We start from the raw sequence: 24457 nt of genomic DNA on the forward strand, positions 1-24457 counted from the left end.
CCGCCCCGCCGAGCAATGGAACCTCCCGCGCGCGAGCAGTTTAAATTCGAGCCCCTCCCCGGCAAGTGCCCGGGGCTCGCGCGCGGGGGCATCACGGGCCGCACTGCTTCCAGCCCCGTTCGCGTTCCGCTCCCGCTGTGCCCCCGCTTCCAGCCCCGTTCGCGTTCCGCTCCCGCTGTGCCCCCGCTTCCAGCCCCGTTCCGCTCCCGCTGTGCCCCCGCTTCCAGCCCCGTTCCGCTCCCGCTGCGCTCCCCCCCATCCCGCCCCCCGCCCCAAAACGCCTGGCCGCCGCCGTGCGCACGCGCGGCCGCGCCCGCCGCTCTTCCCGCCGTGCACGCGCTCCCCTCCTCTCTCTCTCCCCTCCCGGCGTGGGCGGTGCGCGCGCGGTCGCGCGCCTCCGTCGGGGCGGGGGCGGTGCCGCGCGCGCAGCAGCCTCAGGGCCGGCGGCGGGAGCGGCGGCCCCGGTGCGAGGCCTCGGTCCGCCCGTCCGCAGCCCCGCTGTCCCCGCTCCGCGCTCCCCCGGCCGAGCCTCCCCACGCCCTTCCCGGTCGCTGCCTCCCCTCTTGGCCGTGAGCCGAGCCCGGCGCGCGGTACCCGCGACGCCGCTGCGCCCCAGGTGAGGGAGCGGGGGAAGGAAGGAGAGAGCGAGCGGGGAGCACTCGCTCTCCCTCCCTCCTCAGCGCCTCCCCGCCGCCGAACCCCGCCGCTCCCTGCTTCACTTCTCGCGGCGGAGCCAAACAGCCCCTTCCCAAGATGGGCTGCACGCTGAGCGCCGAGGACAAGGCGGCGGTGGAGAGGAGCAAGATGATCGACAGGAACCTGCGGGAGGACGGCGAGAAGGCGGCCAGGGAAGTGAAGCTGCTCCTCTTAGGTAAGGGATGCCGTGAGGGGAGGCTCCTCTTGAGGCAGCCGCTCCCCGAAGCTCCCTCGCCTACCGAGGGGTAGAGTTTTATAGGAACCCTCCGGGCTGGGCGGGGGGCGGTGCTGCCCTCGGAGACCGGGGTACGTGCTCGGGGCCCCTCAGAAGTTCTGGGGTCGCGGGAGGCACTGCAGCCTCTTGGAGCAGGTGGGCGCCTCGGCCGCCTGAAGGATTAGAGGCAGCGCCCCGGGGAAGCGGCGCGGCGTGGGCTGTCCGGGCCCTGACTTCCATAGCAAAGGGATAACGCCTGAAACTTTTGACCTGGATTCTCTGTTCCTCTGTTGAAAGGAAGGAAACGTTACGTTGGGGGAATATTTACTCTTAATGTTTCTTGTAGACCTGAGCAACATCTAAACTGTTGCTGCAAGAGTAAAGTATAGAAAAGTGTCAGAAGAAAAAAAAATGCAAAGCACCATTTAACTTCTGAGGTTTTTTTGTTTTGTTTTGTTTTTTTTTTTTAATTTTGTGGAACTTGCTTGTGTTTCTGGGATCTTACAACGGGAAGTACCGCCTTGAGGGAGCTACTACATGTGTAATATAATGACTTATAGCGTGCCATCGTGTATTCTTCAGTTTTGCTCACAAGTACTTGAAGCTTGCCTTTTTGTGTGTTTTACGATATGCTTTGTGTGTAAAGATAAGGGTATTTTTAAAATTGCCAGAAAAAAGGAAGTGAAAATTTAATTAGAGTACATTTGTTCAGGACTAAAACTACTGTAGGCTGGGGACAGTTGAATGCTGCAAGATTTGCATTGAATTAATGTTGTGGGAAGTTTTGCAGTATATTCTGTGTAGCTAAACCAGACTGGGTCTAATAGCGACTTAAAATAGCTGTTGAGTTGCAGCTTCCCTCTCAGAGGTGACGTTTCAGGCAAACTTTTTAAATGATGCACAATATCTCACTCCCCTCGACATTGATTTTGCTCTCCTGTAGTGCTCTATTCACTACAAACGTAGTAGACTGCTTAAATAACTTTCTGTTGCTAAATTCTAAGATGGCTCCAGGAAGGGACAAAAGACTGAGCAAATTTTATTGTAGATGAAGAAATGAAACAAATCTAGAATGGGAAAAACAAAGATCCTAAAATGATTTTCTAGGTTTAAAATTTAACTTGTGAAATAAGCCAGAAACAAAAGCTGAAATTGTTCTCCAGGAAATGGAAGCCTCTCGGGTCGGCTGAGAGGTGGAAACCTAAATCTGTTAGGTTTTGGGCTGGTACTGTGCCTAGTCCTGAACACCTTTGGAATCCTCAGCTTGTTGTATGGAAAGGTTTTCCTGTATGTGATAATAGCAATACTGCAGATGTTACAGCCTTTTTAAAAAGTGGCAAGATAACACTTTGTGTCATCTGGCATTTGAAATTAATTTTCAGTTTTTTGGTGCTCTGTATGGAACTTGTAGTGCCTGTAGTTTGGTACTTGTTTTCCTATTTTTTCATCTTAATTCTTGGGTACAGATGACGTCTGTTTAAAGATGCTTTAAACTTAAGAATGGATTTTGTCACTATTTTAATGCTCTTATGTATTAAGTCCTATGTTATTAGCTTAAATTTGATAAATTCTCTGTTTCTAAGGCTGGGAAGGCTTTCTGCTGGGCTCTCATGAACAAATGGTCAAATACATGTGGGTTCTCAGGGTGTTCTGAGCAGCAGCTCTCTTGGGTTAGTATTTCCCTCTCCCCTGCTACAAAGAGGTGTGAAGGCTGACAGCCTGGCTTCTCCTGGGACCAGTGCTGGCATGATTGTTTGAACAATGATTACCTAAATGTTTAGTGAACTCTGGATGAGGTTTTGTGCTTACACCCATGGATGCACGTATGTTTTTCACGTGTTTTGGAAATAAAGCTTTTTCCCTTCCTCTTCCTTGTAAGTCTGTCAGGTGTCTTGAATGATGATGTGGATGCTTTATCTGGTGGCAAAAGTATTTAAAGTTATTTCCACTCGAGTCACTTTCTTCTCACCACTCACTTTCCCAGTTGCTTGTTCAGCCCACATGTCAGAGTTTATCATCTACTCGGTTGTACTCCTGCATCTATTTGTGGGTTTGTTCTGCTAAAAAGATACTGAAGTGAAAGGAAAAGTAGAAATTGTGGTCTGCTGCCAGGAAAATGCAGTGTGCGAGTGGCATCTGAAACACCTTGTTTATGTAGAAAAAGGTCATGTAGCTGTACACCTATTATTATTATAATTGACCCATTAAATTGGATTTATTCCAGCATATATAAAAATTCTGGTTTTGCATGGTGATTAGAGAATCCTCCTGAAGTTTGAGCTAGAATGCTCAGTTGAGGGAAGATGTTTTCATAAAAATCAATCGATTTCTAGATTGGAAATTTAATTTATACCATCATATGCTTTTCTAATTTTTTCTCCTAAAACAGGAAATTGCAGGGATGTAATTGAGAGAGATGTGACATTGCTGTACCTGAACCATCACTGTGAACAATGTCACTGATGCATGTTAGATATATATTTTGTTTTCCTGTCTCTAGGAATAAGCAGATATATTTAATGTGCACAAAATACTATTGAACTGGATTGTCTAAGTTCTTTTGTCCTATCTGTAAATTGGTTCATCACTTCATAAAATTTTCAATGCTGGTATTAGGAATAAAAATGCTGGATTCTAAGCATTATCCATGTATGGCTATTTTAACTTTAATTCTGTGCACTTCCATGTGCTATCCCAACAGCAGGAGAGCCTTTCCTGGAAAATTTCTGAGAACCATCATTCTTAGAAGCTGAACTTGAACTTGTAGTTGGTAAGCCAGATGGAAAATGCTTGTTTATACATGGGATTTGATGATTTTATCTTTAAAAACCATTACATAAACAAGCTTATTTACTTTAATATTATTTTCAATCAGTGTGTAACTTAAGTTTCATGAGAACTGAACAAAAAATATAAGTGCAATATATTATATGACCAACACTAAAAGTTCAACATACAAAAGTATATACTTTTTGTTAAGCAGTTTATTTATGACAAGTTGACAGTTCCTAAACTTCTGTGTCATAATTGAAGTAATATTTTCTCTTTTTCTATTTTCTATTTTTTTGAACAGATAAACTCCTATACTTAGTGTAAGATTTCTGAAAAGCAGTTTGTATTTTGGCTAACTTCCAGACAGAGAAAGTAGTAGATCCAAGTTGGTTTTTTCTTCCGTGGTTCCTCATCTTAACTTTTAATTTTTAACAAATAAAAATTCTAGTGATGCTTGCAGAATGAATGTAATTCTTTTGTTGGGAGGTGGTGATTCTGAGTGACCAGTCTGTGGGCTGCATTAGTAGGCATGTGATCCTGGTCAGGTGTGCATCCCCAAGCACATTTCTGTTGAATTAGCAAGAGCACATAGGACTGAATTTATGCCAACTGCAGGAGAACAGGCAGTACCTCATTTAGTAGAATGCCTTCTGGTATGAGGTTAAACTCATCAGGTTTTATGAATACATTCAAATTGGCACCATGACTTTATAGGATTAGCACTTTGTCTTTTGAATTATCACATCCTTCACCAAGCTTAGCAAATTGGTGTTAAGGCTCTTTGTATCTTGGATGAAAAAGGCAATAAATGTGTCCTAAACATTCTTTAGGAGCAGGTCCTGGGATCCAGGAAGTCACAGGCCATGTGTTTGACAGCTGTCATTGTGTGTCTCCTTTCTGGATAATCACAGTTGTAGATGTGAGTTCAGTGGATACCTTTGTGCTCATGATTAGCAGAGCCACTTTTCTGTTCCTGAATAGATCCTTGTGATTCATACTGGAATGTGTGCATGTCGTTCTTAAAGATAAGTGACATTTAGCAGGCAGTGCTGCATTTAATCTTTTCCATTGCAGCTTCCTGTTCCTTAAGATGGTAACTAGAACAATTCTATTTCATTGTTTTTCTAGTTCTTCACATCTCAGGCATCTTTTTCTGTCTGCTTTTCTTTTGTTCCAGACCTGCATCTTTCTGTCTGCTCAGCCAAACTGTGTATCCTGCTGCATACTCATCTTTTCAGCAGCATCATCCTCACAGTGCTTGGCAGTACCTGGCTTCTTCCAGACCCTGTTGCAATTGGACTGAAAAAATACATTTATGCTGCTTGTATCATTACTTCTCTTGCCTTTCCTCTAGAATATTCTTTTTCTCCACACTTGTAGACAAGAAAGACTTTAGGAGTCTGAACTTAAGAGACCTCTCAGAAAAGCTTTTTTTCTCACAAGTATGGCAGATTTCAGAGATGTTGACCTTATCTTCATGAATTATGCCAGCCTAGTCTAAAACATTTGTACAAAACTATTTCCTGTCATGCCTTCAGAGACAACCATCTACAGATGCTTACCAAGTTCACCTCTTATTTAAAAGCTGATTTCTGATACCTAAAAGAAGTGTTTAATGTTTGGGTTGGGTTTTTGCTTGTTGGTCTTGTCTGTGTTAGTGTAAACACCCCTGCCCCCCATTCCTGCCTGTCTCCTTAGATTTAGCAGGAGTTCTGAACGAGGAGCTCTCTTGCATTTTATTGTGGTGCAGTTGGACTCTGCCAATCAGGATGTTACTGATGTGGAGTGACTTGATTGTCACAGTGTAATAATCCCCCTTGCTTTTGTGAGAGGAGACTCAGGGATGTGCAGTAAGCAAACCCATTTAGTTATGGTTGTGTTGGCACTACTGCACTGTGAGTTCTTTTATGCTTGTCTCCATCTGTTTGAATGTTGGTGTAAAACTTCAACAACATCATAATATTGGGCTTTAATGTGTGTATAGACTTCAGTATAAATTATCTTTAGTGGTTTCAGGTCTTCTGTTGCATTACTATATTTCCTCTTTTTGGAAGTTACTTTATAAAGTCACTATTTATGATTATATCATGATGTTAGTTCTTTAGCATTCTTAAGACAAAATTTACCTTAGTGCCTATTGTTTTAGGAAGGGTTAAAGAGAAACTGTGCATTATGTGCTTTGCTGTGTTACCAGTAACAGTGACTTTGCTTTTATAAAATTTTGATTAAAAAGTCTAGTCATGTATACCTAAAATTAATTGTATTATACCAGGTATTAAGGGTTTTTTTTAGTATTTTAAGAGTTAGAAAACATTTTAAGCTTGAGAAGTGGTTTTTTTTTCAACTTTTCATTCAAAAACAGTGTAAAGCTGCTGCAGTGTTCCTTCTGAATTCGAGGCTCTAGTAAGGTACTTTTTGATAAGCTGTCCACTCCCAGCAGCAGCGGTACCTCAAGACCCCTCATAACTTTTGTAAGAAACTATCATGTAATTAGTGTCTTCCTATTTTTATCTGCAGCACAGTTTATTGTATCATCATTTGATATATTTATATCCTTGTTATATATGACAGTTTATTTTGTCCTATGTATTGTAGAACCAAAGTTGTTGTGGATTTCACCAGCTTCCTTTTGTGAAGTTGTTTTTAACTCACATCAGAACTGGACTTTACAGTGCAGCTCCCTGCATAGTTGTGTTGGCACGACTTGAACTTGGGGCTCTGTGCTCTAGTTAGGCTGTAGTGATTTAAATACTCATATTGCCAGAGTGGGTTGTTCTTTTGCTGCCACATTTTACCTTTTAGTTTTTACCTTTTAGTTGTTTTGGTCCTCTGAGAAGGAATAGTTGAGTAGCCAGCATATAAGTCTGGCTAAATGATTTGAAACCAAACCATGGGTCTGGCTCAGAGGGCATAAAGTTCTGAAGTCAGTTTTGCTGTCTAGCTAATGGATGTCTGCAGTGTTTCCTGTAACATGCTACCTGGCAAATGTTGTGGTACAGCAAAACTGGATGTAGAAAATAGGTATTTAAGATGTTCTGTTAAGTGTGAGGGTGTGTTTTTTGGGTTTTTTTGGTTGTTTTTTTTTTTGCCATGGAAACACTGAAATAAAGATCTTAACTGACTTGATAATTAGCTATTAAAAGTTTGTGTTTTTTTCCCCAAGACATGTATAGGAGAACCTGTATGAATAAAAACTTCCAATTCTGAATCTTAGTCATTGTCCAGCTTTTACCCAGCTTTGCTGTTCTATTCATTCCCCTTGTTTGCTCGGTGCCCTACTGTTACCTCAGGCTTTGTGTAAGTTACACAATTATTCTGTGAACGGAACTCAGTTGGTATTACCTGAGAGATTCTGTATCCACAAAGTATTGAAGTTGGTAAGGTGTATATAGAGTAGTTGGAAAAATCTGAACTTTGGATTTTTCTCACTCAAAACTTTTCACTCTTAGAAGTCCAATTTTTTTTAGTGGCTTAACTTAGTGACATTTGAGTGGAAGGATAACTGAGATTTTGAAATTAGACTATTAGGACGAAAATAAACTGGTTTTGCTGGCATGCTTCTGTACCAGGACTGTATGCTTCTGCAAGAAGAGATTTGACCTCATCTTTTCTTAATGCTATATATTTTGTTCTCCTTGAGCATTAAGTAGGAACAGGCAAGACAAAATAAGATTTCTTAGCAAGGATGTGAAGTAAAGGAGTGATTTTGTAGACTAATTACTCATATTTGTGAGTGCTTATAGTCCTTCTACAGTACAGGTGTATGAAGTATTAGAGTTGGGGATTTGGAAGATGCTTCCCATCATCATCATGGTTTTGCCTTTAGAATTTGCAAAGTTGTGGAGCCAGCTTCAAGGTCTCTAGAGTTATCTATAGCTTAAAACTCACAGGTAGCTGCTATCTGCACCAATCCTTGATTTGAAAGTGTGTTACCTGTTGAGGTTAGATTTTGACTTTGTTTCATTTTGGTTCAATTGCTGACTACCTCTTCCTTTGAAACATATTTCTGTATTTTTTAAAGTTACTTTTGGTATAATTCACTCAGGATCTCCGCTGATGGGGTTAATTGACATAAAGCAGTTAAGAACCAATTCTTTTAATAAGAGACTTGTTAAAGAAGTTATAAGCCAGTAAATTCTTAAATATGCGATAAGTTAGTTAAATGTGCGATAAGTAAGTAAATTGCTTTTCTGGCTTGGAAATTTAAGAGTCATTGATGCTTTAAATAAGACCACCTCTGATATGCTTTGTTAACTTGATCATCAAGTTGCTGTGTTGATTCACAGGTGTATGCTTACATGGGTACTTGGTGTTTATATTTACCAATACATGTAAACTTCAATATTGTATGTCCCTATAAAGTTGGTACTGAAATTAGAAAATTCTTTTTGTGAAGCAACTTATTTAAAGGAATCAACACATTCATATATACTGTGCTTCAACTTCTGAAATACAGCAGACCTCATTACTTTTTCAAATATTCTGGTTAGAAATGTAGTGTTGCCTTTGTAGTGAGTAATATACTTAGCAAAGTACCTGATTAAATCTTTAGTGAAATATAACAATATCTGGGCAACCAGAATGGATGGGAAGGCTTTACAATCATTGCTCTAAGCAGATTGTTTTTATAGAAGTAATCAATGTATTGTAATAAAAATTCCTGTTGAAACTGTGAAGTGGGTTTATAATTAATAGTCTAGAATTTAATATGACCTGTTTCTTGACTGGTGCTGGTGCTATCAAATGGCTACCTGTAATCCTATCTTCCTTTTGCAAAGATGATAAAATATTTTTTTGCATACAACTTTGGGGTTTTTACATGGACAGAGCTGTTGTAGTTGTTTGAATCATGCTGCAAGTTTTTTATTGGTCACTATTGTAAGGACATTCTGAATCTCTGGGGGTTTTTAATAGTTTCCAATAAAACTAAAGAGGTTCTTGCCTACTTTCTAAATCTGCATTGGAATGCTGGAAATAAGCAGTGGATGTTGTCTTACAAGCAGCAGAGCTATTCTAGAAGCTCTGTGTTGCTAAAAAGGGAAGTGCTTTTGCAGCATCTGGCTGAATAGCTTTGCCCTGTCCCTGTCACTTTTAAATGTTTAATTCAGGGTTTTTTTGCTGGTTGAGTAGTCAAACTGGCTGTCCTGATTAAACTTAGTTTGCTGCTGGAGTAGTCAATTCAACTGGTATTTGATAATGGTCTGATGAGGACCTGACTAAAAGCATAATGAGGAGCAGAGTTATGTGCTGGAAATGCAGAGTAGCAGGTGGAGGGGAAAATGGATGCAGAATAGGATACTTTCAATTTCTGTATTTCTGTGTCACAGTTCACTGTAGAATTGGATTAGGAATAATGTGAAGTTTGCAGGACCTGCAAGGTCCACTTGGTAGATATGTTAAACTCTATTCAAAACCCTCTTTTTTAAGATTTCTTTGCTACAATAGGAGACAGAGATAGCCCACGTTAAGGAATGTGCTGATTGCCAGTTAGAGGTAGGAGCTTCTTTTTGTTCCAATACAGGGAGCATCAGATCTGTGCTTCTTCATGCTCTTGTGTTTTGTAGGTTGTAGGCTTGACTAGGAAGAATCCTCTTCTACCCAGCACTTCTTGGTGAAGAATGCAAGATGCTAGTGGGCAAGAAGTACAACTGCCAGCCCAGTGTCCAAACAGTAGAGAAGAGAATGGAGGCAACAGTAAAGTTGTAGTAATATTAAAATAGAACACAGTGGGAATGCAGTATTGGAATGCAATTTTAAAACTTGCTATTACTGGAGATATGGGTCTTGCAATAAACAAATTGGGAGTAAACTAGACAATTGTTTTGCGTATTTATAGGTTTTATTTAAAGAAATGTTATTTTGAATCCTGTTGATTTCATGTCTGCTAGTAATGTTTTATACAGTGCTGAACCGAAAATAAGTAGTGAGGTCTCATTGAAGTGCTGACTGTGTTCTTGATGCATTAAATATCTCTTGAAGCATTTTGAAAGTGGATTTCTCAGCTGTGTGCAGATCCTTAATAAATCTGGTAAACTCTTGGCAAAAGTGTTATATTCTTTCTAAAGCATATAAATGCTTAAGCATAGAGCTCTTGAATCATTGACATGGATCCCTTCTAATATGCTTTAGGGCTGCAGTGTTAGCTAGCAAAAGCTGTCATCTAATTCCTAGATGAGAGTCTATTTATATTATTTTCTCTATCTGCTGTTCTGTAAGATAGCAGCATTTGGGGTTAGGTTAGATCAGCCTTTGATGGCATACTTGCTTGAAGCCCAACACCTGCTTCTGTAGGTGTCTGTCTTACTCCTTGCTTCTGGGATTATTGGGTGTCTTGGAGGGGGTTGACATTTTTATAAACTTCAAAGCTGTCTCAGTTTAATATGAGACTTGTTAAATACAAATGCTGTTTAAACAACAACAAAAAACCCAAAAAAAGCTGTATTTTTTAAGTACTGTTCACCCTACTTCAGGGCAGTTTTGTGTGTAAAATGCATGTGCATGGTACAAAAAATAAGGTGGACTATGCTCATGAATTTTCTTTCTTGCTTCAAGTACAAATAGGAGTTATGAAAATGTTTGTATTTGAAAGAAATTGTTCGCTGCTATCTAGGAATTTTTTACATTTTAATCTCTGTCACTTTAAATCCATCTGAGTTCTGGTGGAGTTGGTGACATTGAAGTGAATTTAGGTCAACTATCAATATGCTTATTTTCCTTATTTTTGTAGATCTTAGTCCTTGAGCTACAGGATGAAAAACTCTTAAGTTAGATGTGGATGAATACTGAAAATTAACATGAACTGAAGTTTATTGCTTTGTTTCTACAATAATGGGACAGCTTTTAGTGTAATTTCATTTTCCCTGAAATGAACTTTGACAGTACCCATTTATCACATTTGCAACAAATACGTTGTTGTTATGTACCAAGTAGAGCTTTGAATAAAATCAGTTGAGATTTATGTGAGAGATCTTTTTCCTGTTTTGCTAGAAATGCACACTCAGTTTTCTGATTGTCCCAACTCTGCAGTTACATAGTTATAGGAGATAGCTGGGACAGTAGGTTCTGTCAAAATCGTAGATAGAGCAACAGTAGTGTTGTTCTGAATTGGAAGTGGGGCTTGCAATGAAAATACATTGTTATTCCAAGTTGTTTTGTTGTATCTCTCTGCCAGAACAACCTCCATAAAGTATGCCTTTGTTGCAGAGGAGGATTTTTTATAAAGCATTTTTGTTGTGATTAATGATAGGCTGCTTAGTAAGTTTGCCCTGGTGTCTCTGAACCTGCCATCTTTGCACACCCTATTTATAGCATGGTGCATTGTTAAAGGCCATGAAGGCCAACCACACTGTGGAGAGCAATGCCAAGGCACTGTGGTTTTTTGGAAGGTTTATTAGATACACATTTGAAAGACTGGATGAGGCTTGCTGTACTCTGTTGACAGAAATTGATGGTAACTCTCTTGATAGAGATTGTAAGAGTAAAGGACTTGGTTCTTTCTGTTGGAGCAGTCAGCATTTATCTCCTAGATTGGGCTCACATACAACAACCACTGGAACTCATGGTCAAGAAGATCTTTAATCATATTCTTTCATACCATGATTTTAAATTATGTAGTAATTGTTTCTGAGCATACTACTTAGATTTTTTTAAGTAGCAAATTTAATTCTTACTTCAATCTTGTAGAGCAGATAGTTATTTGCTGTATTGAAGTTCCATTCAAAATCCTAACAAGTTTTTGGGCTTTGAATTCTGGAGAGATTTCCAAGTATTTTAGATTACATTAGTGTGGATGCTGGCCTCTGATACATTTAAGTAGCCAACTGCTAATCTTATCAAGCTGGGTCAGTATTGGCATCTTAGATAAACCTGAAGCCATGCAAGTTTAGCTGCTGGTGATGTGCCATGTAGTTGTCAGGCAGCAAGCATGATTACCAAGTGGTTTGCATCTCCAAAGGTGCATTAGCACCTGTGTTTAATTTCTGGCCTAAGTGAGAGGTTTATTTCCAAGCCTTTGATTCTCAGCTTGTCGTGGTCCTGCTGGGCTTGGCACTTCACATGAAGGAAGCTATGCTTCTGTCTTAATTGAGCCAAAAAGTACAATGGCACTGTCCCTGTCTAAGGCAGTGATACTGGTGTTTAGGAGATCTCCTGTACATTCTGGACAGATACACCTTTCTAAAGTAGCTTCCATTCCAAGGTACCACATTTCCTTTTGAATGTTTCACAAAATTTCTGAAATATGACACTTGGCATTGTACTGGTGCTCTCCTTTTGAGTGAGATGACTCCCCTGTACAGTTATAAGTGATGCACATAATGATAAAAGAGTTCTTCCTACTATGTAGCACTAGCAGGAGCTAGTAATTTAAAACACCTGAGGAATATAGAAATGTGTTTGAAGAGCAAGGTAGAATTTGTATTCAAAAGCTGCATGCATTTAATTTTGTATGGTACATAAAATTGCACATAATTTCTGCTAGATGTCTGCTTATCACGATTGAATTCTAAGCAAAAAGAACACTTCATAACACTTTGTCATAAAAAGATATGAAGCACTAATTGAAGATTGCAAGTAGCTCAAAACTCAGTTTATACTTCTAAAGATGTGAATAGAAGTTACCTGAAGGTTTGCAAAATGGAGTCTCTGCCCTCCTTGTTTCACAATAAGATTTATTTTTAGAATTCATTGGGTTCCAGAGGTTATATTAAATGTAAACACATATTTTCTCCTTCTTGTTAAACTAATTAACACTGCCTTTATCACTTGCCTATGTGTTTGCTCTAGTAACAGACTAAATACCAATTTAAGAAACTCAGAGCAGTCTATTAGATATCTAGACCTGAATAAACATACAGGATGCTACTACAAGTTTATATGTGATTGCTTCTTGAGATGACATTTTATCTTAACAGTTTTCTTAGATTATGTTTTATGTACAATAGATTGACTATTTTATTGTATACAGTTGATTTCAAACATCTAATAAGAGCAATACTGACGACCTAGGAAAGACAAAATTAGTTGTAATTAGTTTTTGATTTCTTAGGGAATTTACAAAAGTGACAGTGGTGTATGGGTATAAATGGTATTGCTTCTGTAGAACTAAGCCTGCATTTGCTGAAACCTTGAGAATTATCTCAGTTCTTTTACCTCTAAAAAGAGATTGGTGCCATAATTTTAGAATCTGTCACTTCTCTGGTTTAAATCAGTGACGTAATCTGTGATTCACACTATTACTACATGGCTAATTTACTGAAGTATTTTCTGCCAGATAATAATCATACGGATTCTTAATTCATTGAAAGATTCCTGGCACGTTCACATTCCAGTAGCTGTGGAAATTCCAAGACTAATGCCACCTTAGAAGTAATGAAATATATCTCCCTTTGGTTGTATGAAAACAGTTGGGAAGGGGAAAAGGGACATAAACTGCAAGGGCTAGCAGCTGCTCTAGAATAAGAAGAATGCCAGATGGTGGTAGATAACTGTTACTGTTGGGAGACTTCAAAAAGAGGGAGTGGACAAAATAAGAAAATTCAGGCAGAGCAATGTGGGTTTTGGGGAATGTTTCATTTGGTGTTCAACCTGTCCAGAGTGTGTTGTAGCAAAGTTTCCACCGTGGGTTTCTTGTACTAGCCTTGATGTATTTTGAGTATAGTAACACTGATTGGCAGCTTGGCTTCTAATTTTAATCTCATGTCTGATGATGTGTCATGAAGTGATAAATTTAAGAGATTATACTTCCAAGCTACAAAACCATGTGATTTTGTAAGAGATTCCTGACCCCATAGCAGAAAGGCTAGAAAGCACTGGGTATTTAGTTTGTGCTGTGACCAGTGGCAGCTGAGAAACAGGCACAATTCAGCTTGTTCTTTCTACTGTGAAGTTCAAGTGTCTGGCAGAATTGGATAGGAAAGTTGTGGAGAGAGAACTTTTCAGTACCTGAAACCAAAAATTTACACGCCCGTGTATTTTATTTTAAATTTCACTTGTGTCTTTATGCTTAAGTCAGTCTGGTCTAAGTGTCCTATTCCATAGGCTGAAAAGCTGGCAAACATCTGTTGAAAGTTTTAAATGAATTGCTCTTGTCCATACTTGAACTCTCTTCTGGTAACATACAGACTGTTCTACATTTTGTGGATTCTGTTCCTTAGTCTGACTTATTTGGTGTTATTTCAAAGCCAGCCCAATTTTTCTCTCTAGTTTTTATCTAATGCTTAAGTTATTTTAATTTAGTCTGCATTTTTTTTCTATGTTAGTATTACGAGGAGTATATTTATTCAATTAGAAATACTTGTACTTGAGAGTTGATTTTGTCCAAAGAGGGATACTGTGAACTTGAAGTTTGCCTTGCTTTTTACTTTGGTATTTGATTGGTTTCTTCAGGAACCAATTAGCAAATGTGTCACAAGTTAGAAGTGTTACTGTTAAGATCTCAGCCCTTCCTTTTGGTACACGGGTGCATAAAACGTTTGTTCCAGAAATTAGTAGTTCTGGAATGTAGGCAGTGTGTGGGATAATGAGTCATGAGACATTCTAAGTAGTTTAAAGTAACATTTTTGCTTACCTGTTAATTTTAATCAAATTATTAAATGTTTCAATTCATTTTAAACACAGATTTGCTCCATTTGGAAAGAATATTGAATTTAAGATGGTGTTTGCTACAATTTCATAGTAATGAGTCATAGGGTGATAAAATCATTTAGGTTGGAAAAGAACCTTAAGATCAAGTCCAACCCAGTCTTTTTAATTGTTTTTAAATTTCTTTTTAGAATTGACCAATTTACAGCTTGGAGGATCAAATATTGCTTTAGCTGTTTCTTAAATTTATTTGAGCTCCGCTTGTCTTACTGGGCTCCTTCAAGGGAAAGATTCATTGAGACTGATCTGTTAAATGTTTTTTTGATTGGTTGGGGGCTTTTTTTGAACATGAAGATGCTTTGATTTTTTTTCTATTTCCAAAGTAGAGAGCTGGCCTTGGAAGAAAAAGCATAATATGAGCTCAGTCCCTCTTTAGCTGAGGGTCAGCTTCACCATGCTGTGGGTGGGGCTGGTCACAGGCCTGGGTCTGTGTGCTGGCTCTGAATTCATGGAGTGCTGTCAGAATTCAGGCTGCATCCAGGCAAATACTGCTCTGATAGCACAATACTAGCTGGGAAATAATGGCATGTGAAGGTAGAGCCTGAGTATTAAACTTTGATGCAGAAGACCCTTCAGATTATAGTAGAATCTATGGGGATAATGTGAAATTTTGCTATTTAAGTTGGATATGCTTTACTCCCATACTTTGGCAGTCTGCATAAGGAAGCATAAGGATCTACCTGCTTTCTGGCAAGAGGGTATAAGAAGATTATTAGATTTAATCCAATTTATATTCTTACTCAACTACATGAACAAAAGTTTTAAAATTCTTTAAATGAGATTTTTGTAGATTGTGTAGCCCTCTTTATGAGGAGCACATGAAAGACATAAAGTGTGCAAGAGAAAGAGATGACTAATCAGTTATTGAAACTTCCATTAATGTAATGACCTAACAGTTAACTTAAATTTCCATTTAAAAGTAAACAAACAAAAAATGCCCACTACTCTTTTAAATTCAGAAATTACATGCTGCTGTTCTTCTAGTCTAAGCAGAACTGTCATGTCTTTTAAATAATATTTTTGTTATAAATAAATAGTAACAGAGCCAGTAAGACTGTTCAAATTTTTGACAGTAGTGATCTAAAATCAAGTATCGCACTTAAATAGCAAGCAATAAATAGCATCATTTACTAGATGTTTGAGGAATATTCAATCAAGTCTGTCTAAATTTAGATAGTGTTTGGTTGTGTCAGTATAGCTAGCTCTGACATTTTATACACAGCTGTCACATGTAATATTTAATACTGCTTGCTTCTGTCCTAAACTTTCTAAACCAGAGTTAGTTCTTATTTTGCTGTATGAGCAACTTATTTATGCTGAGATAAAAGAGGGAATTTTACAAAGTATACTGTCAGAAAACCTGGCAGAGTTCTGCCTTCAGGAGTGCAAAAATAATGCATTTCCTTTCAGTATGGTTCAATGTGTAAGGTGAAATTTTTCTGTCTACTTTGCAAAGATTATTAGGAATGCTGCAGTCATTTCAGCGTGCAGTTAAAGGAAAAACCCAAACCAAACAATCATTTCTGTTTTCCATTAAATAACATAGGGGAATGCACCTTCCAGAAACTCACAGCTGATGTTAGGTACTCTGTAATAAATTACTTAATTATTCTTTGTGTATTATGGGTGTATGTGGTTATAAACTGAGAATGTTTTTATGATAATTGTAGGTATTTGATACATGTGAATTCTAACACCATGGAGAAACATGCATATCTGACTCAAAAAATGGAGTACAAGGTGTATGACAAAAATAATTAAATTTTTAAACTATAACTAGCCCTGACACTGACATTCTTGGTTAGTCAAATATGATAAATTTTTAACAGAACATTTTATGAGCTTATGTAAATTAAATGCTGTAGTATATTTCTTAATATCTCCAAAATTGCTGTTGAATGAAGGGAATATAACATCTTCAAATTATTTGAATAAAAATAGTAGTCCAAAGCATATTATAGTAATTTCATTAATAAAACTAATCTATAAACTTTTGTCACCTATTTGCACTTAAGTGCATAATTAGCTATTTTGAGATCATTTGGTTTATAAATGCTTCAGGTGTCTAAATAACAACTGACTTTTGAACTGGTGTCTGATTTCTGTTTATATTAATGTACTCCCATGGCCAGATTCTCAGATTTTGAGAACTATTGCTGCTCTATAAAGAAACTTGCATATTTATAAAGAACTAAGTCTTTTGCTTTGACATGAGCTAAAGATGGCATTAAGCAATCTAGATTGATGCTGACAGGCCTGCTCTCTTCCTTAGCTCTATTCCTATGAGCTCAGTGTCTCCTCTAGGTTCCAGCACTCATTCTCTGGTGTTGGAGGAAGAAAGGTGTAACCACATCAGTAGCAGTGCTGGGAAGACAACCCAGCACCATGTGGTAGGACAGCCTCTGACAGCCAGTCTTAAATTGGGCTGAGCCTGTCCTGAAGCTATGTATTTGGTTTAATAAGAGGAATATCCTAAAAGCATCACTTTATAGTTTTTAAGTATAGGAATACTCTGTTCTGCAGAAATTAAAAACTTGAGTTGTAAGAAACCTCATAGAGGTCATCTAGTTTAGGCCTTGGCTCAAAGCCAGGCTAACATCAAAATAGATAAGGTTGCTTGGAGCCTTGTCCAGTTGAACCTTGAAGATCTCCAAGGCTCAGTTTTTACTTCCTCTGTGGGCAGTGCAGCCTCTTCATGGAGCAGGTTCCCTGCACCTCCTTCCCCCATCTCTGAAATTAGATGTGCTAGAGGTTCTTAATTGCCTCACATCTCTTTGTTGTGTAGGTCTGACAAGTTTACTTCTGCTTTAAGCTGTCAGAAGTGGGTGTTATGGCAAGGACAGAAATTTACAGATATCCAACCTTCTTCTCCCCACACCAGTCTTTCTAGGATTAAAATGCCCAGTTCCTTGTAGCTTTTCTTTGAATGTCACATGCCCTCTAAACATCTAAGTGACCTTCAACTGTTTTTTGTCTATCTCATTTCCTGGGTGCTGAGGGGGAGAATTGTATACAGTACTTGGATACAGCATGATGAATGCTGACTGCTGGGGATGAGCAGTGTCCTTTGACTTGTCTGCACTGTTGCCACTGCAGCAGTGGAAGCTGTTGGCCAGCGTCAACCCCAACACCCACACAGCTGTGTGATCACTCTCCCTTGGGATAAGGAAAAAATAGAAGGAAGGCAAGAAGATACATGGGTCAAGATAATGATGTTTTAATAGGGAAAACCACGGCTTGCACGCACTAGCAGAGCAAAGAGCAGAGTTAATTCCTTCCTTCTCACTGGGAGGCAGGTGTTTGGCCACTTCCTGGAAAGCAGGGCCTTGGCTTGCATAATGGTTGTGTGGAAAGAATCATAGAATCCTTTAGTTTGGAAAAAGCTTATACTGTCATTGTGTCCAACCATTAACCCAGCACTGCCAAGCCCACCACTAAACCATGTCCCCAGCTTCCAGAGCTGGAGTTTTTAAATACCTCCAGGTATGGGTTTTTAAATACCTTCCAGCTGGAGTTTTTAAATACCTCCACCACTTCCCTGGGCAGCCTGTTTCCATGCTTGACAATGCCTTTGATGAAAACATTTTTTACTAATAGCCAGCCTTAAACTCTCCTGGTGCAACCTGAGGCCATTTTCTATTGTCCTATCACTTATTACCTGTGAGAACAGACTTACCCCACCTGGCTAAAACCTCCTTTAAGGTAGCTGTAGAGGGTGTTGAGGTCTCCCCTGAGCCTCCTGTTCTCCAGGATAAAAAACTCCAGTTCCCTCAGCTTCTCCTTGTATGAATTATATCCCAGACCCTTCATTATAACCAACCTCCAAAGGTTTTAGCAAAGAAATGTTCAGACAAACACTGTAACAACAAATGACTACCCCTCTTCCCCCCTGAGTTTTTACTGCTGAGAATGGTATCATATTGTATGGAATGTCCCTTTGGTTGACTTAGGTCAGCTGTCCTGGCTGTGTCCCTTCTCAAGGTCTTGTCCAAGCCCAGCCTACTCACTGGGGCTGGGGACCTGGTGGAAAAGACAAAATGCCTTGATGCTGTGCATGCATTTTTCAGCTATAAGAGAACCATCACTTTATCTTACTAATGAGTGTTACCAGCCCTGGTTTAGCTACAAACCTGAAGTGCAGCATCATAAGGGCTGCTGTGAAGAGAGTTAACTTTGTCCCAGATAGACCCAGTGCAGCATCCTGTAATGTGGTTGATCTTTATCACCACAAGGCCCCACTGCTGACTCTTCAGTTTCTTGAGCCCCACAGTTTTCCTAACCTATTAGTCTCAAATCTAATGTGTTGGATGTGTTACTCAGTGCCCCTTGCAGGACTTCATAATTGTCTGTGTTCTGAGATACCTCAGCTCAGTCCTCTAGCATGTGAGGACCCTCTGAATAACACCTCTGTTATCTAACACTGGCACACTGGCAACCACTTCCTGGCCTCCCAGGCTCATGTCAGCTGCAGCCTTGATGTCAGTGCATTCTACTTTTGCTTTCAGGTCATTGGTGAAGATGCTAAACTGTGCTAGCCCAGTGTTGTCTCCTGGAGACAGCCTAAACACCTTCCAGTTAGATTCTTCAACCATTGACACAAGCCTTTAAATGTGACTGTCTAGGCAGTTTTTCAGACACCCTGAAGTTGGTACTTATCCAGCTGGGTACAAGGGCTGCCATGAACAGTGGCGTTGGAAGCCTTATTAGAGTCAAAGTAAATTACATCTGTTAAATGTTCTTCACCCCCAAACCCACCTGTTTCCTCATGAAAACTTAGTAAGTACAGTTTGTACTTTGTAGACCTGTGTTGACACTTCTCAATAACCTTTATTTTATCCAAGATGAGGTTGACTGTCATGAGTCAGGTTCTTGCCCTTTTTTTGGAGACAAATAAGTACAGCCTTTGTCAGTGCCTTTCTGTGGTCAGAGTGTTCTTTTAGTTATATTGGAGTTGGACAATGGGTGATCTCTTTGCATTAGAAATACCTGTAGATTGTATGAAGATTGTACTCACTTCTGTAAAGCTATATTGAGAAAAGGGAACTGTGAGAGGGAGAATTCAGCACAAGTCACAGAAAAACTGGGAGTGTGCTATCTAAAGGGATTAGACTGCAGCTGTAAGAGTTCCACATGTTTTTTAGGGTAAGAAGCAGACTAAAGATAGATTGTTGAGACAGCAAAAACTTCATCTTTTTCCCTGTCTGTTAACAGATACTGTTTTTCTAGGCTTTGTATTTTAACATAGCTTCTTGTTTTGTTTTGTTGTTAAGCACTTAAAATGATATCAGGTTGACTGGCAAACCTCATGCCATCTGTTCTAACAAAAAGTAGGCTGACTGTTGGTTTATTCATGCTAGGGTCAAAAGACGGTTACAAGGACTGAAGCCTTGAAGAATTTTCAGGTGTTCATTTGCAGTTTTGAAAGATCATTAATACAGTGTGAAGAGTGGATTTTGGTTACGTTTTGGTTAAAAAGACAGAGGAATTAAGCTTTAGATCTCTTTGAAGTTGAGCAGCTTATCACCTGTTCACATTAGAAACACCAGCAGACTGTGTAAAGATTATGCTCACTTCTGTAAGAGAAAAGACTTTTAGAACTGAGATTTATTCTTAAAATGGCTTGATTTTGCAATTACCAGATGAAGGTGCATTTTTATATTAAAAATCAGTTTGTAGCATGTTCAACATGTTGTAACCTGTTGAAGGTTTTTATACTGGTTAAATACTTGAAGTATAGAATCAAAATGTATTTTCAAAGATTTGTAAAAGCCTAATGGTGAATTTTTACACGTTTATTTTTCAGGAGCTGGTGAATCGGGGAAAAGCACAATTGTCAAGCAAATGAAGTAAGTGTGGTGGAATACGGTGATAGATAAATATTTTTTTAATTTGAATAGAGAATTTATTTATTTTTTTTTTCCATAGGATTATCCATGAAGCTGGTTATTCAGAAGAAGAATGTAAACAGTACAAAGCTGTTGTCTACAGTAACACCATTCAGTCCATTATTGCTATCATTAGAGCAATGGGGAGGTTGAAGATAGACTTTGGTGATCCAGTCAGGGCTGTGAGTATTGAAATACATGCACAGATATACAGCTGAAATATCCATACTATTTCCTTCAGAAATCTTTGTGTGTTACAGTGTTTGATAACTAAATGCCTTTGGTCTTTACACACAAGGTTACCTGTGGAGCAGTCAGCACTGGGTTGATTCACAGCAACTTTTTGGTTTAGATACTATTTTCTGAATTCTGTCTAAATTTGGAGATCTAAACATCTGAATCTTAAGGAGTCCACAGTCATGTGTCTATTTGTATGGACTTGGGGGCTACTAAGTAGGTAATTTAGGTTAGGCACCTTGAAAAATACAGCATAAATAGGGAGGCATGTAGCTACTTCTGCACTGTACAGCCTGCACCTCTCTATTAGGTCATAGACACAGTAGTGCCTGAACATTGCCAGCCTCTGAGCTGGATCCTGTTTCATACTGATTTCCAGTGTTGAGGTCTTTATTTTTTGCTCAGAGACATGGGCGTGGACCTGCTACTGGGATGCCACTTTTTCATTATACTAATCCTGGGATTTTTCCCAAGAAAGGAAACCTTTTCCTAAGCTTTTCTGTACATTTTCCATCTTATTTCATCTAATGTCCTATGTGCAAATCTCTGATGAGTTTATTTGCCATCCCACCTACTGGTATCTCCAGTCCTAACCCTGTGCTCTTACCTATGGTGACCCTGATTACATCCACATCTGGTCAGGCAGGGAGATGTTTGGAATATCTCTGTAAAATGCTCAGTTTATCTTTTTTTTGCTTGTCTTCTCATTACAAAACTATACAGTCTGTGCTGCAGTGCTGAAACTGACCTCCAGAGTTGTTGGTCTGAACAGCAGTTAAACTTGGTTCAGGATGTATGCTTTTGTCTCCTCCCCACAGAAATCAGAAATCACAGTGCAGAATGCTTGCCAGTACTGGTTTGGAAGCCAGAACTTGCCACAGTGTGACTGCCTCACAGGAAAGATGGAGGAAGGATCTTGTTGTTCATGAACATGTTCATAAGTATATGTAAGGTAGTCAGGAATATTTTGTCATAAGTTCTTTCCATCACTTTAAGGTAGAATTACAGTTTGGAAGGCAAGGAGGGTTTTTAAAAGAAACAGTATGTAGATTCTTCATTCTTGACAGTCTTCAAGATTTTATTGATTGTTTGAAAAGCAGTTTATAAATGTTAGACAGTATTCATTCAGTAACCTTGTGAAATGCAGTATGTATGGTTGTCATAAGGAAGATGCTTGTAAAATGATATATAGTGAGTCATAAAGTTGTATCTGAAATCTAAATCTGATTCAAAGCTAATTACAACCATTATTTTATGTACATATGTTAATTCTACCTGATGTTTCTTCAGTTGTAAGCATAACTAGTAAAAGCTTCAATTTCACTGGTTATTCCTCTCTACGTTTGCTCTCATGTTTGCTGTAGTCTGCCCTTGAGACCAAAGTTTTCCAGAGCACTGACAGTATTTCACTATTGTTAGTTCAGTGTTTGTGCAGCCCTCTCTGGAGTCTGGCAGTTGATGCTGGAAAGAGGCAGATGGTAGACTTATGTTACTGAATGCGTAGTAAGAGAAACCGGAGGAGGAGTAAATTTAGGTGTTAGCAGATAAAATGACTAACAAGAAGATTTTGAGGGCCTTGTTATATATGATGTCAGTTTTAAGTCATCTGAGTTTTTCAACTTCAGAGAGCTGTATAAATGATGAGGCAAACTTGTGTCAGGAACAATCTTAAAATAGCTGTCCATCCCTGTGTAATTAGTCAGGTCTTGGTGGTCCAAATTATTTTTTTTCAGAGGAACGTTGCTATGGAACGTTAGCATTAGATGTTAATAGTAGCATGTTCATACCTTAATTATTTTCAATTTTGTTTTAATTTTGTTGTCTTTAGCAGAAAAAATAGCTCAAAATTGTAACTCCTGGTGTAAAGCGTTACATTCAGATTATTTTTCTTAAAATTATGAGGTGAATTTTCTGATGATTTTGTTCTAAAATGGGGTAAGGTGTCTTTGAAAATCACATACTCATTTCTGTCATAAGACTAATGGTAGAACAGTGAGTTGGATGTTCTCTTTTTTGAAGTTATTGAATCAAGGGAGCATAGGTAACACCAGCAGGTCAGTTGTAAATCTGGTGTATCTTCCTTTGTGCTACAGGATAGTTTAAGTAGAAGCATTTAGTGAATGTGCTTCAATGGCCTGTGAACCACTTTCTGAATGTGAGATTTGCACCAGTTGGAGAGATTGTTAAATTGGTTATTTTACATTACCTTATGTATGGAATCTCTTTAAAAAAATGACACTGTAGAGGAAGTTTCCCTATTTCAGTGTAACTAAAGGAAAGTCTCTAGCATTGATTAATAATTAAAATAGAACTTGATCATTGCATACTGCCTCACATGTGGTGTCTGTGGTAGTTGTCATTTTAGCAAAAGGAATATGGGGTAACAGAGACCATTTTGCATTTTAATGTTTGGCCTTTAAAAGAGCTGAAATCAGTTATCTTCTTCTGCCTTCCCTTTTCTCACTCCTCTGTTTGAGAGCATGTAGAGATACATGAAAGTCAGACCATCTTAGGTATAAAATGTCATCATATTTTGTGACAAAACTGTCAGTTTCTAAGCTGTTTCCATCATGTGTCTTAATATATTGTCCCTTCTTAAAGATTTGCTGCTTTTGTGAGTTGTAGGTTCTTGCATTTGCATCTGCAAACAGTATTCAAGACCAGAACTGTCATTCAGGTTTCTTTTATGCAGGCATAGTGTTCAAATTAAAGCTCCTGAAATCTGACTATCCAACCCTTTGATCTTTAGAGCTCTGGGTTTTATATGTAATTATTATTGCAATCTGTTAAGTTTTTATTATTTGTTCACAGTTTTTTCTGTGTATGTATAGTAATCAGTATTTTTGTTTGATGAATGTTGTTTTAGATTTCTACCTACTCTAGCTTTCAAAAGACACTTTCAACTATACATCAGCAACCCATTCTTCATATGTATACCTACAAATGTATATATATGTTTGAATCTCTTCAAGTTTGGCTTGAGTTCACTGAACTGCAAGCCTTTCATTTTCAGCCTCTGAAATTCAGTATTACCCAATCCATCTGTAAACAATTTCCCTGTCAGCTCACACAGTCTTTGATTATTTAAGTCGACAGTGGACAGTATCTTTAGAACAATCACTGCTTTCTGTGCTTATCCTGAAAATGGGCTTTATTTTCCCCACAGCTTTGTTTTGGAACAGCAAAGTGACAGATTTTTCTACAGATTTGCATATGTGTCTTCACTTACATTTTGTGAGAATAACGTTATATGTTGCCTTTTTAAATCCTCCTCTTTCTTGAAACACTTTCAGTTCCCAACTGACATATCTGAGTCTCCCTTTTATCCTTCCTCCTTTCCAGCTTCATTGTTCTCTTTCTTTTAATTACTGGACAAACAGTGCATGCTGTGGATAGTTGTTACAAGCTGATTTTTCTGGCTGACGTACCTTGGCATTGGATCATGTTCCCCTAATAAGCAAGGTCAAGCAGCTACCTACAGGAGAGTACTAATGTGGATTTTCCCTATACCCATCTGCTGTCTTTCCTTCAGTGCCTTACAGGCCTAAATATAATAGAAATACTTTAGAAAATAAAATATTAAGTTTTGTTGCTCAGTCATAGTTGGATGTTGCTGGTGAACTGGTCAAATGCTCATAAAAGGGGAATGGTGGATTTGCATCCTGTACTCCATTAGCCTCACTCTCAAAGCCAGTTATTGTATATAGTTTTAAAATCCAGCATTTGCTCTTAAAAATCTTGATGTTTGCTTGATATTGCATTACCAAGAGAACCTGGTCTCAGTAGAATAATTAAGGCAATGGGTATTTGTAGCTGATTCATCTGAAAAGATTTTTAGAAGTGTTTTTCTAATTCCTGATGTATTATTGGGAAGAAGTGATTATTTGTCACTTTCAAAGTTGTGTAATTAATTAAAATTAAGCATTTAATTTGTTTTCTTCAGCTGTTCAGTATACAGCTACCCTTCTGAAGGGTCTAGTTTGTCTTGTAACCATTTTATCCAGGATGTGGT

General features: G+C 38.7%; 1 protein-coding gene across 2 annotated transcripts in view; it reads left to right on the top strand.

Annotated features, from left to right (window-relative positions):
• The first annotated feature begins 417 nt into the window (after positions 1 to 417).
• The window catches only part of GNAI1 (G protein subunit alpha i1), a 32194-nt gene continuing 8154 nt past the window's right edge, over positions 418 to 24457 (top strand). Inside the window, exons 1-3 of one of the 2 annotated variants that reach the window (XM_077179146.1) lie at positions 418 to 871; positions 20127 to 20169; positions 20249 to 20390. In XM_077179146.1, coding sequence (XP_077035261.1) covers positions 754 to 871; positions 20127 to 20169; positions 20249 to 20390 — 303 coding nt within the window. In that variant the 5' untranslated portion in view covers positions 418 to 753. The remainder of the gene's footprint in view (positions 872 to 20126; positions 20170 to 20248; positions 20391 to 24457) is intronic. The other variant, XM_054631579.2, reaches the window with a different exon arrangement.

Source organism: Agelaius phoeniceus, chromosome 5 (genome assembly GCF_051311805.1).
Source record: "Agelaius phoeniceus isolate bAgePho1 chromosome 5, bAgePho1.hap1, whole genome shotgun sequence".
Taxonomy (NCBI): Eukaryota; Metazoa; Chordata; class Aves; order Passeriformes; family Icteridae; genus Agelaius; species Agelaius phoeniceus.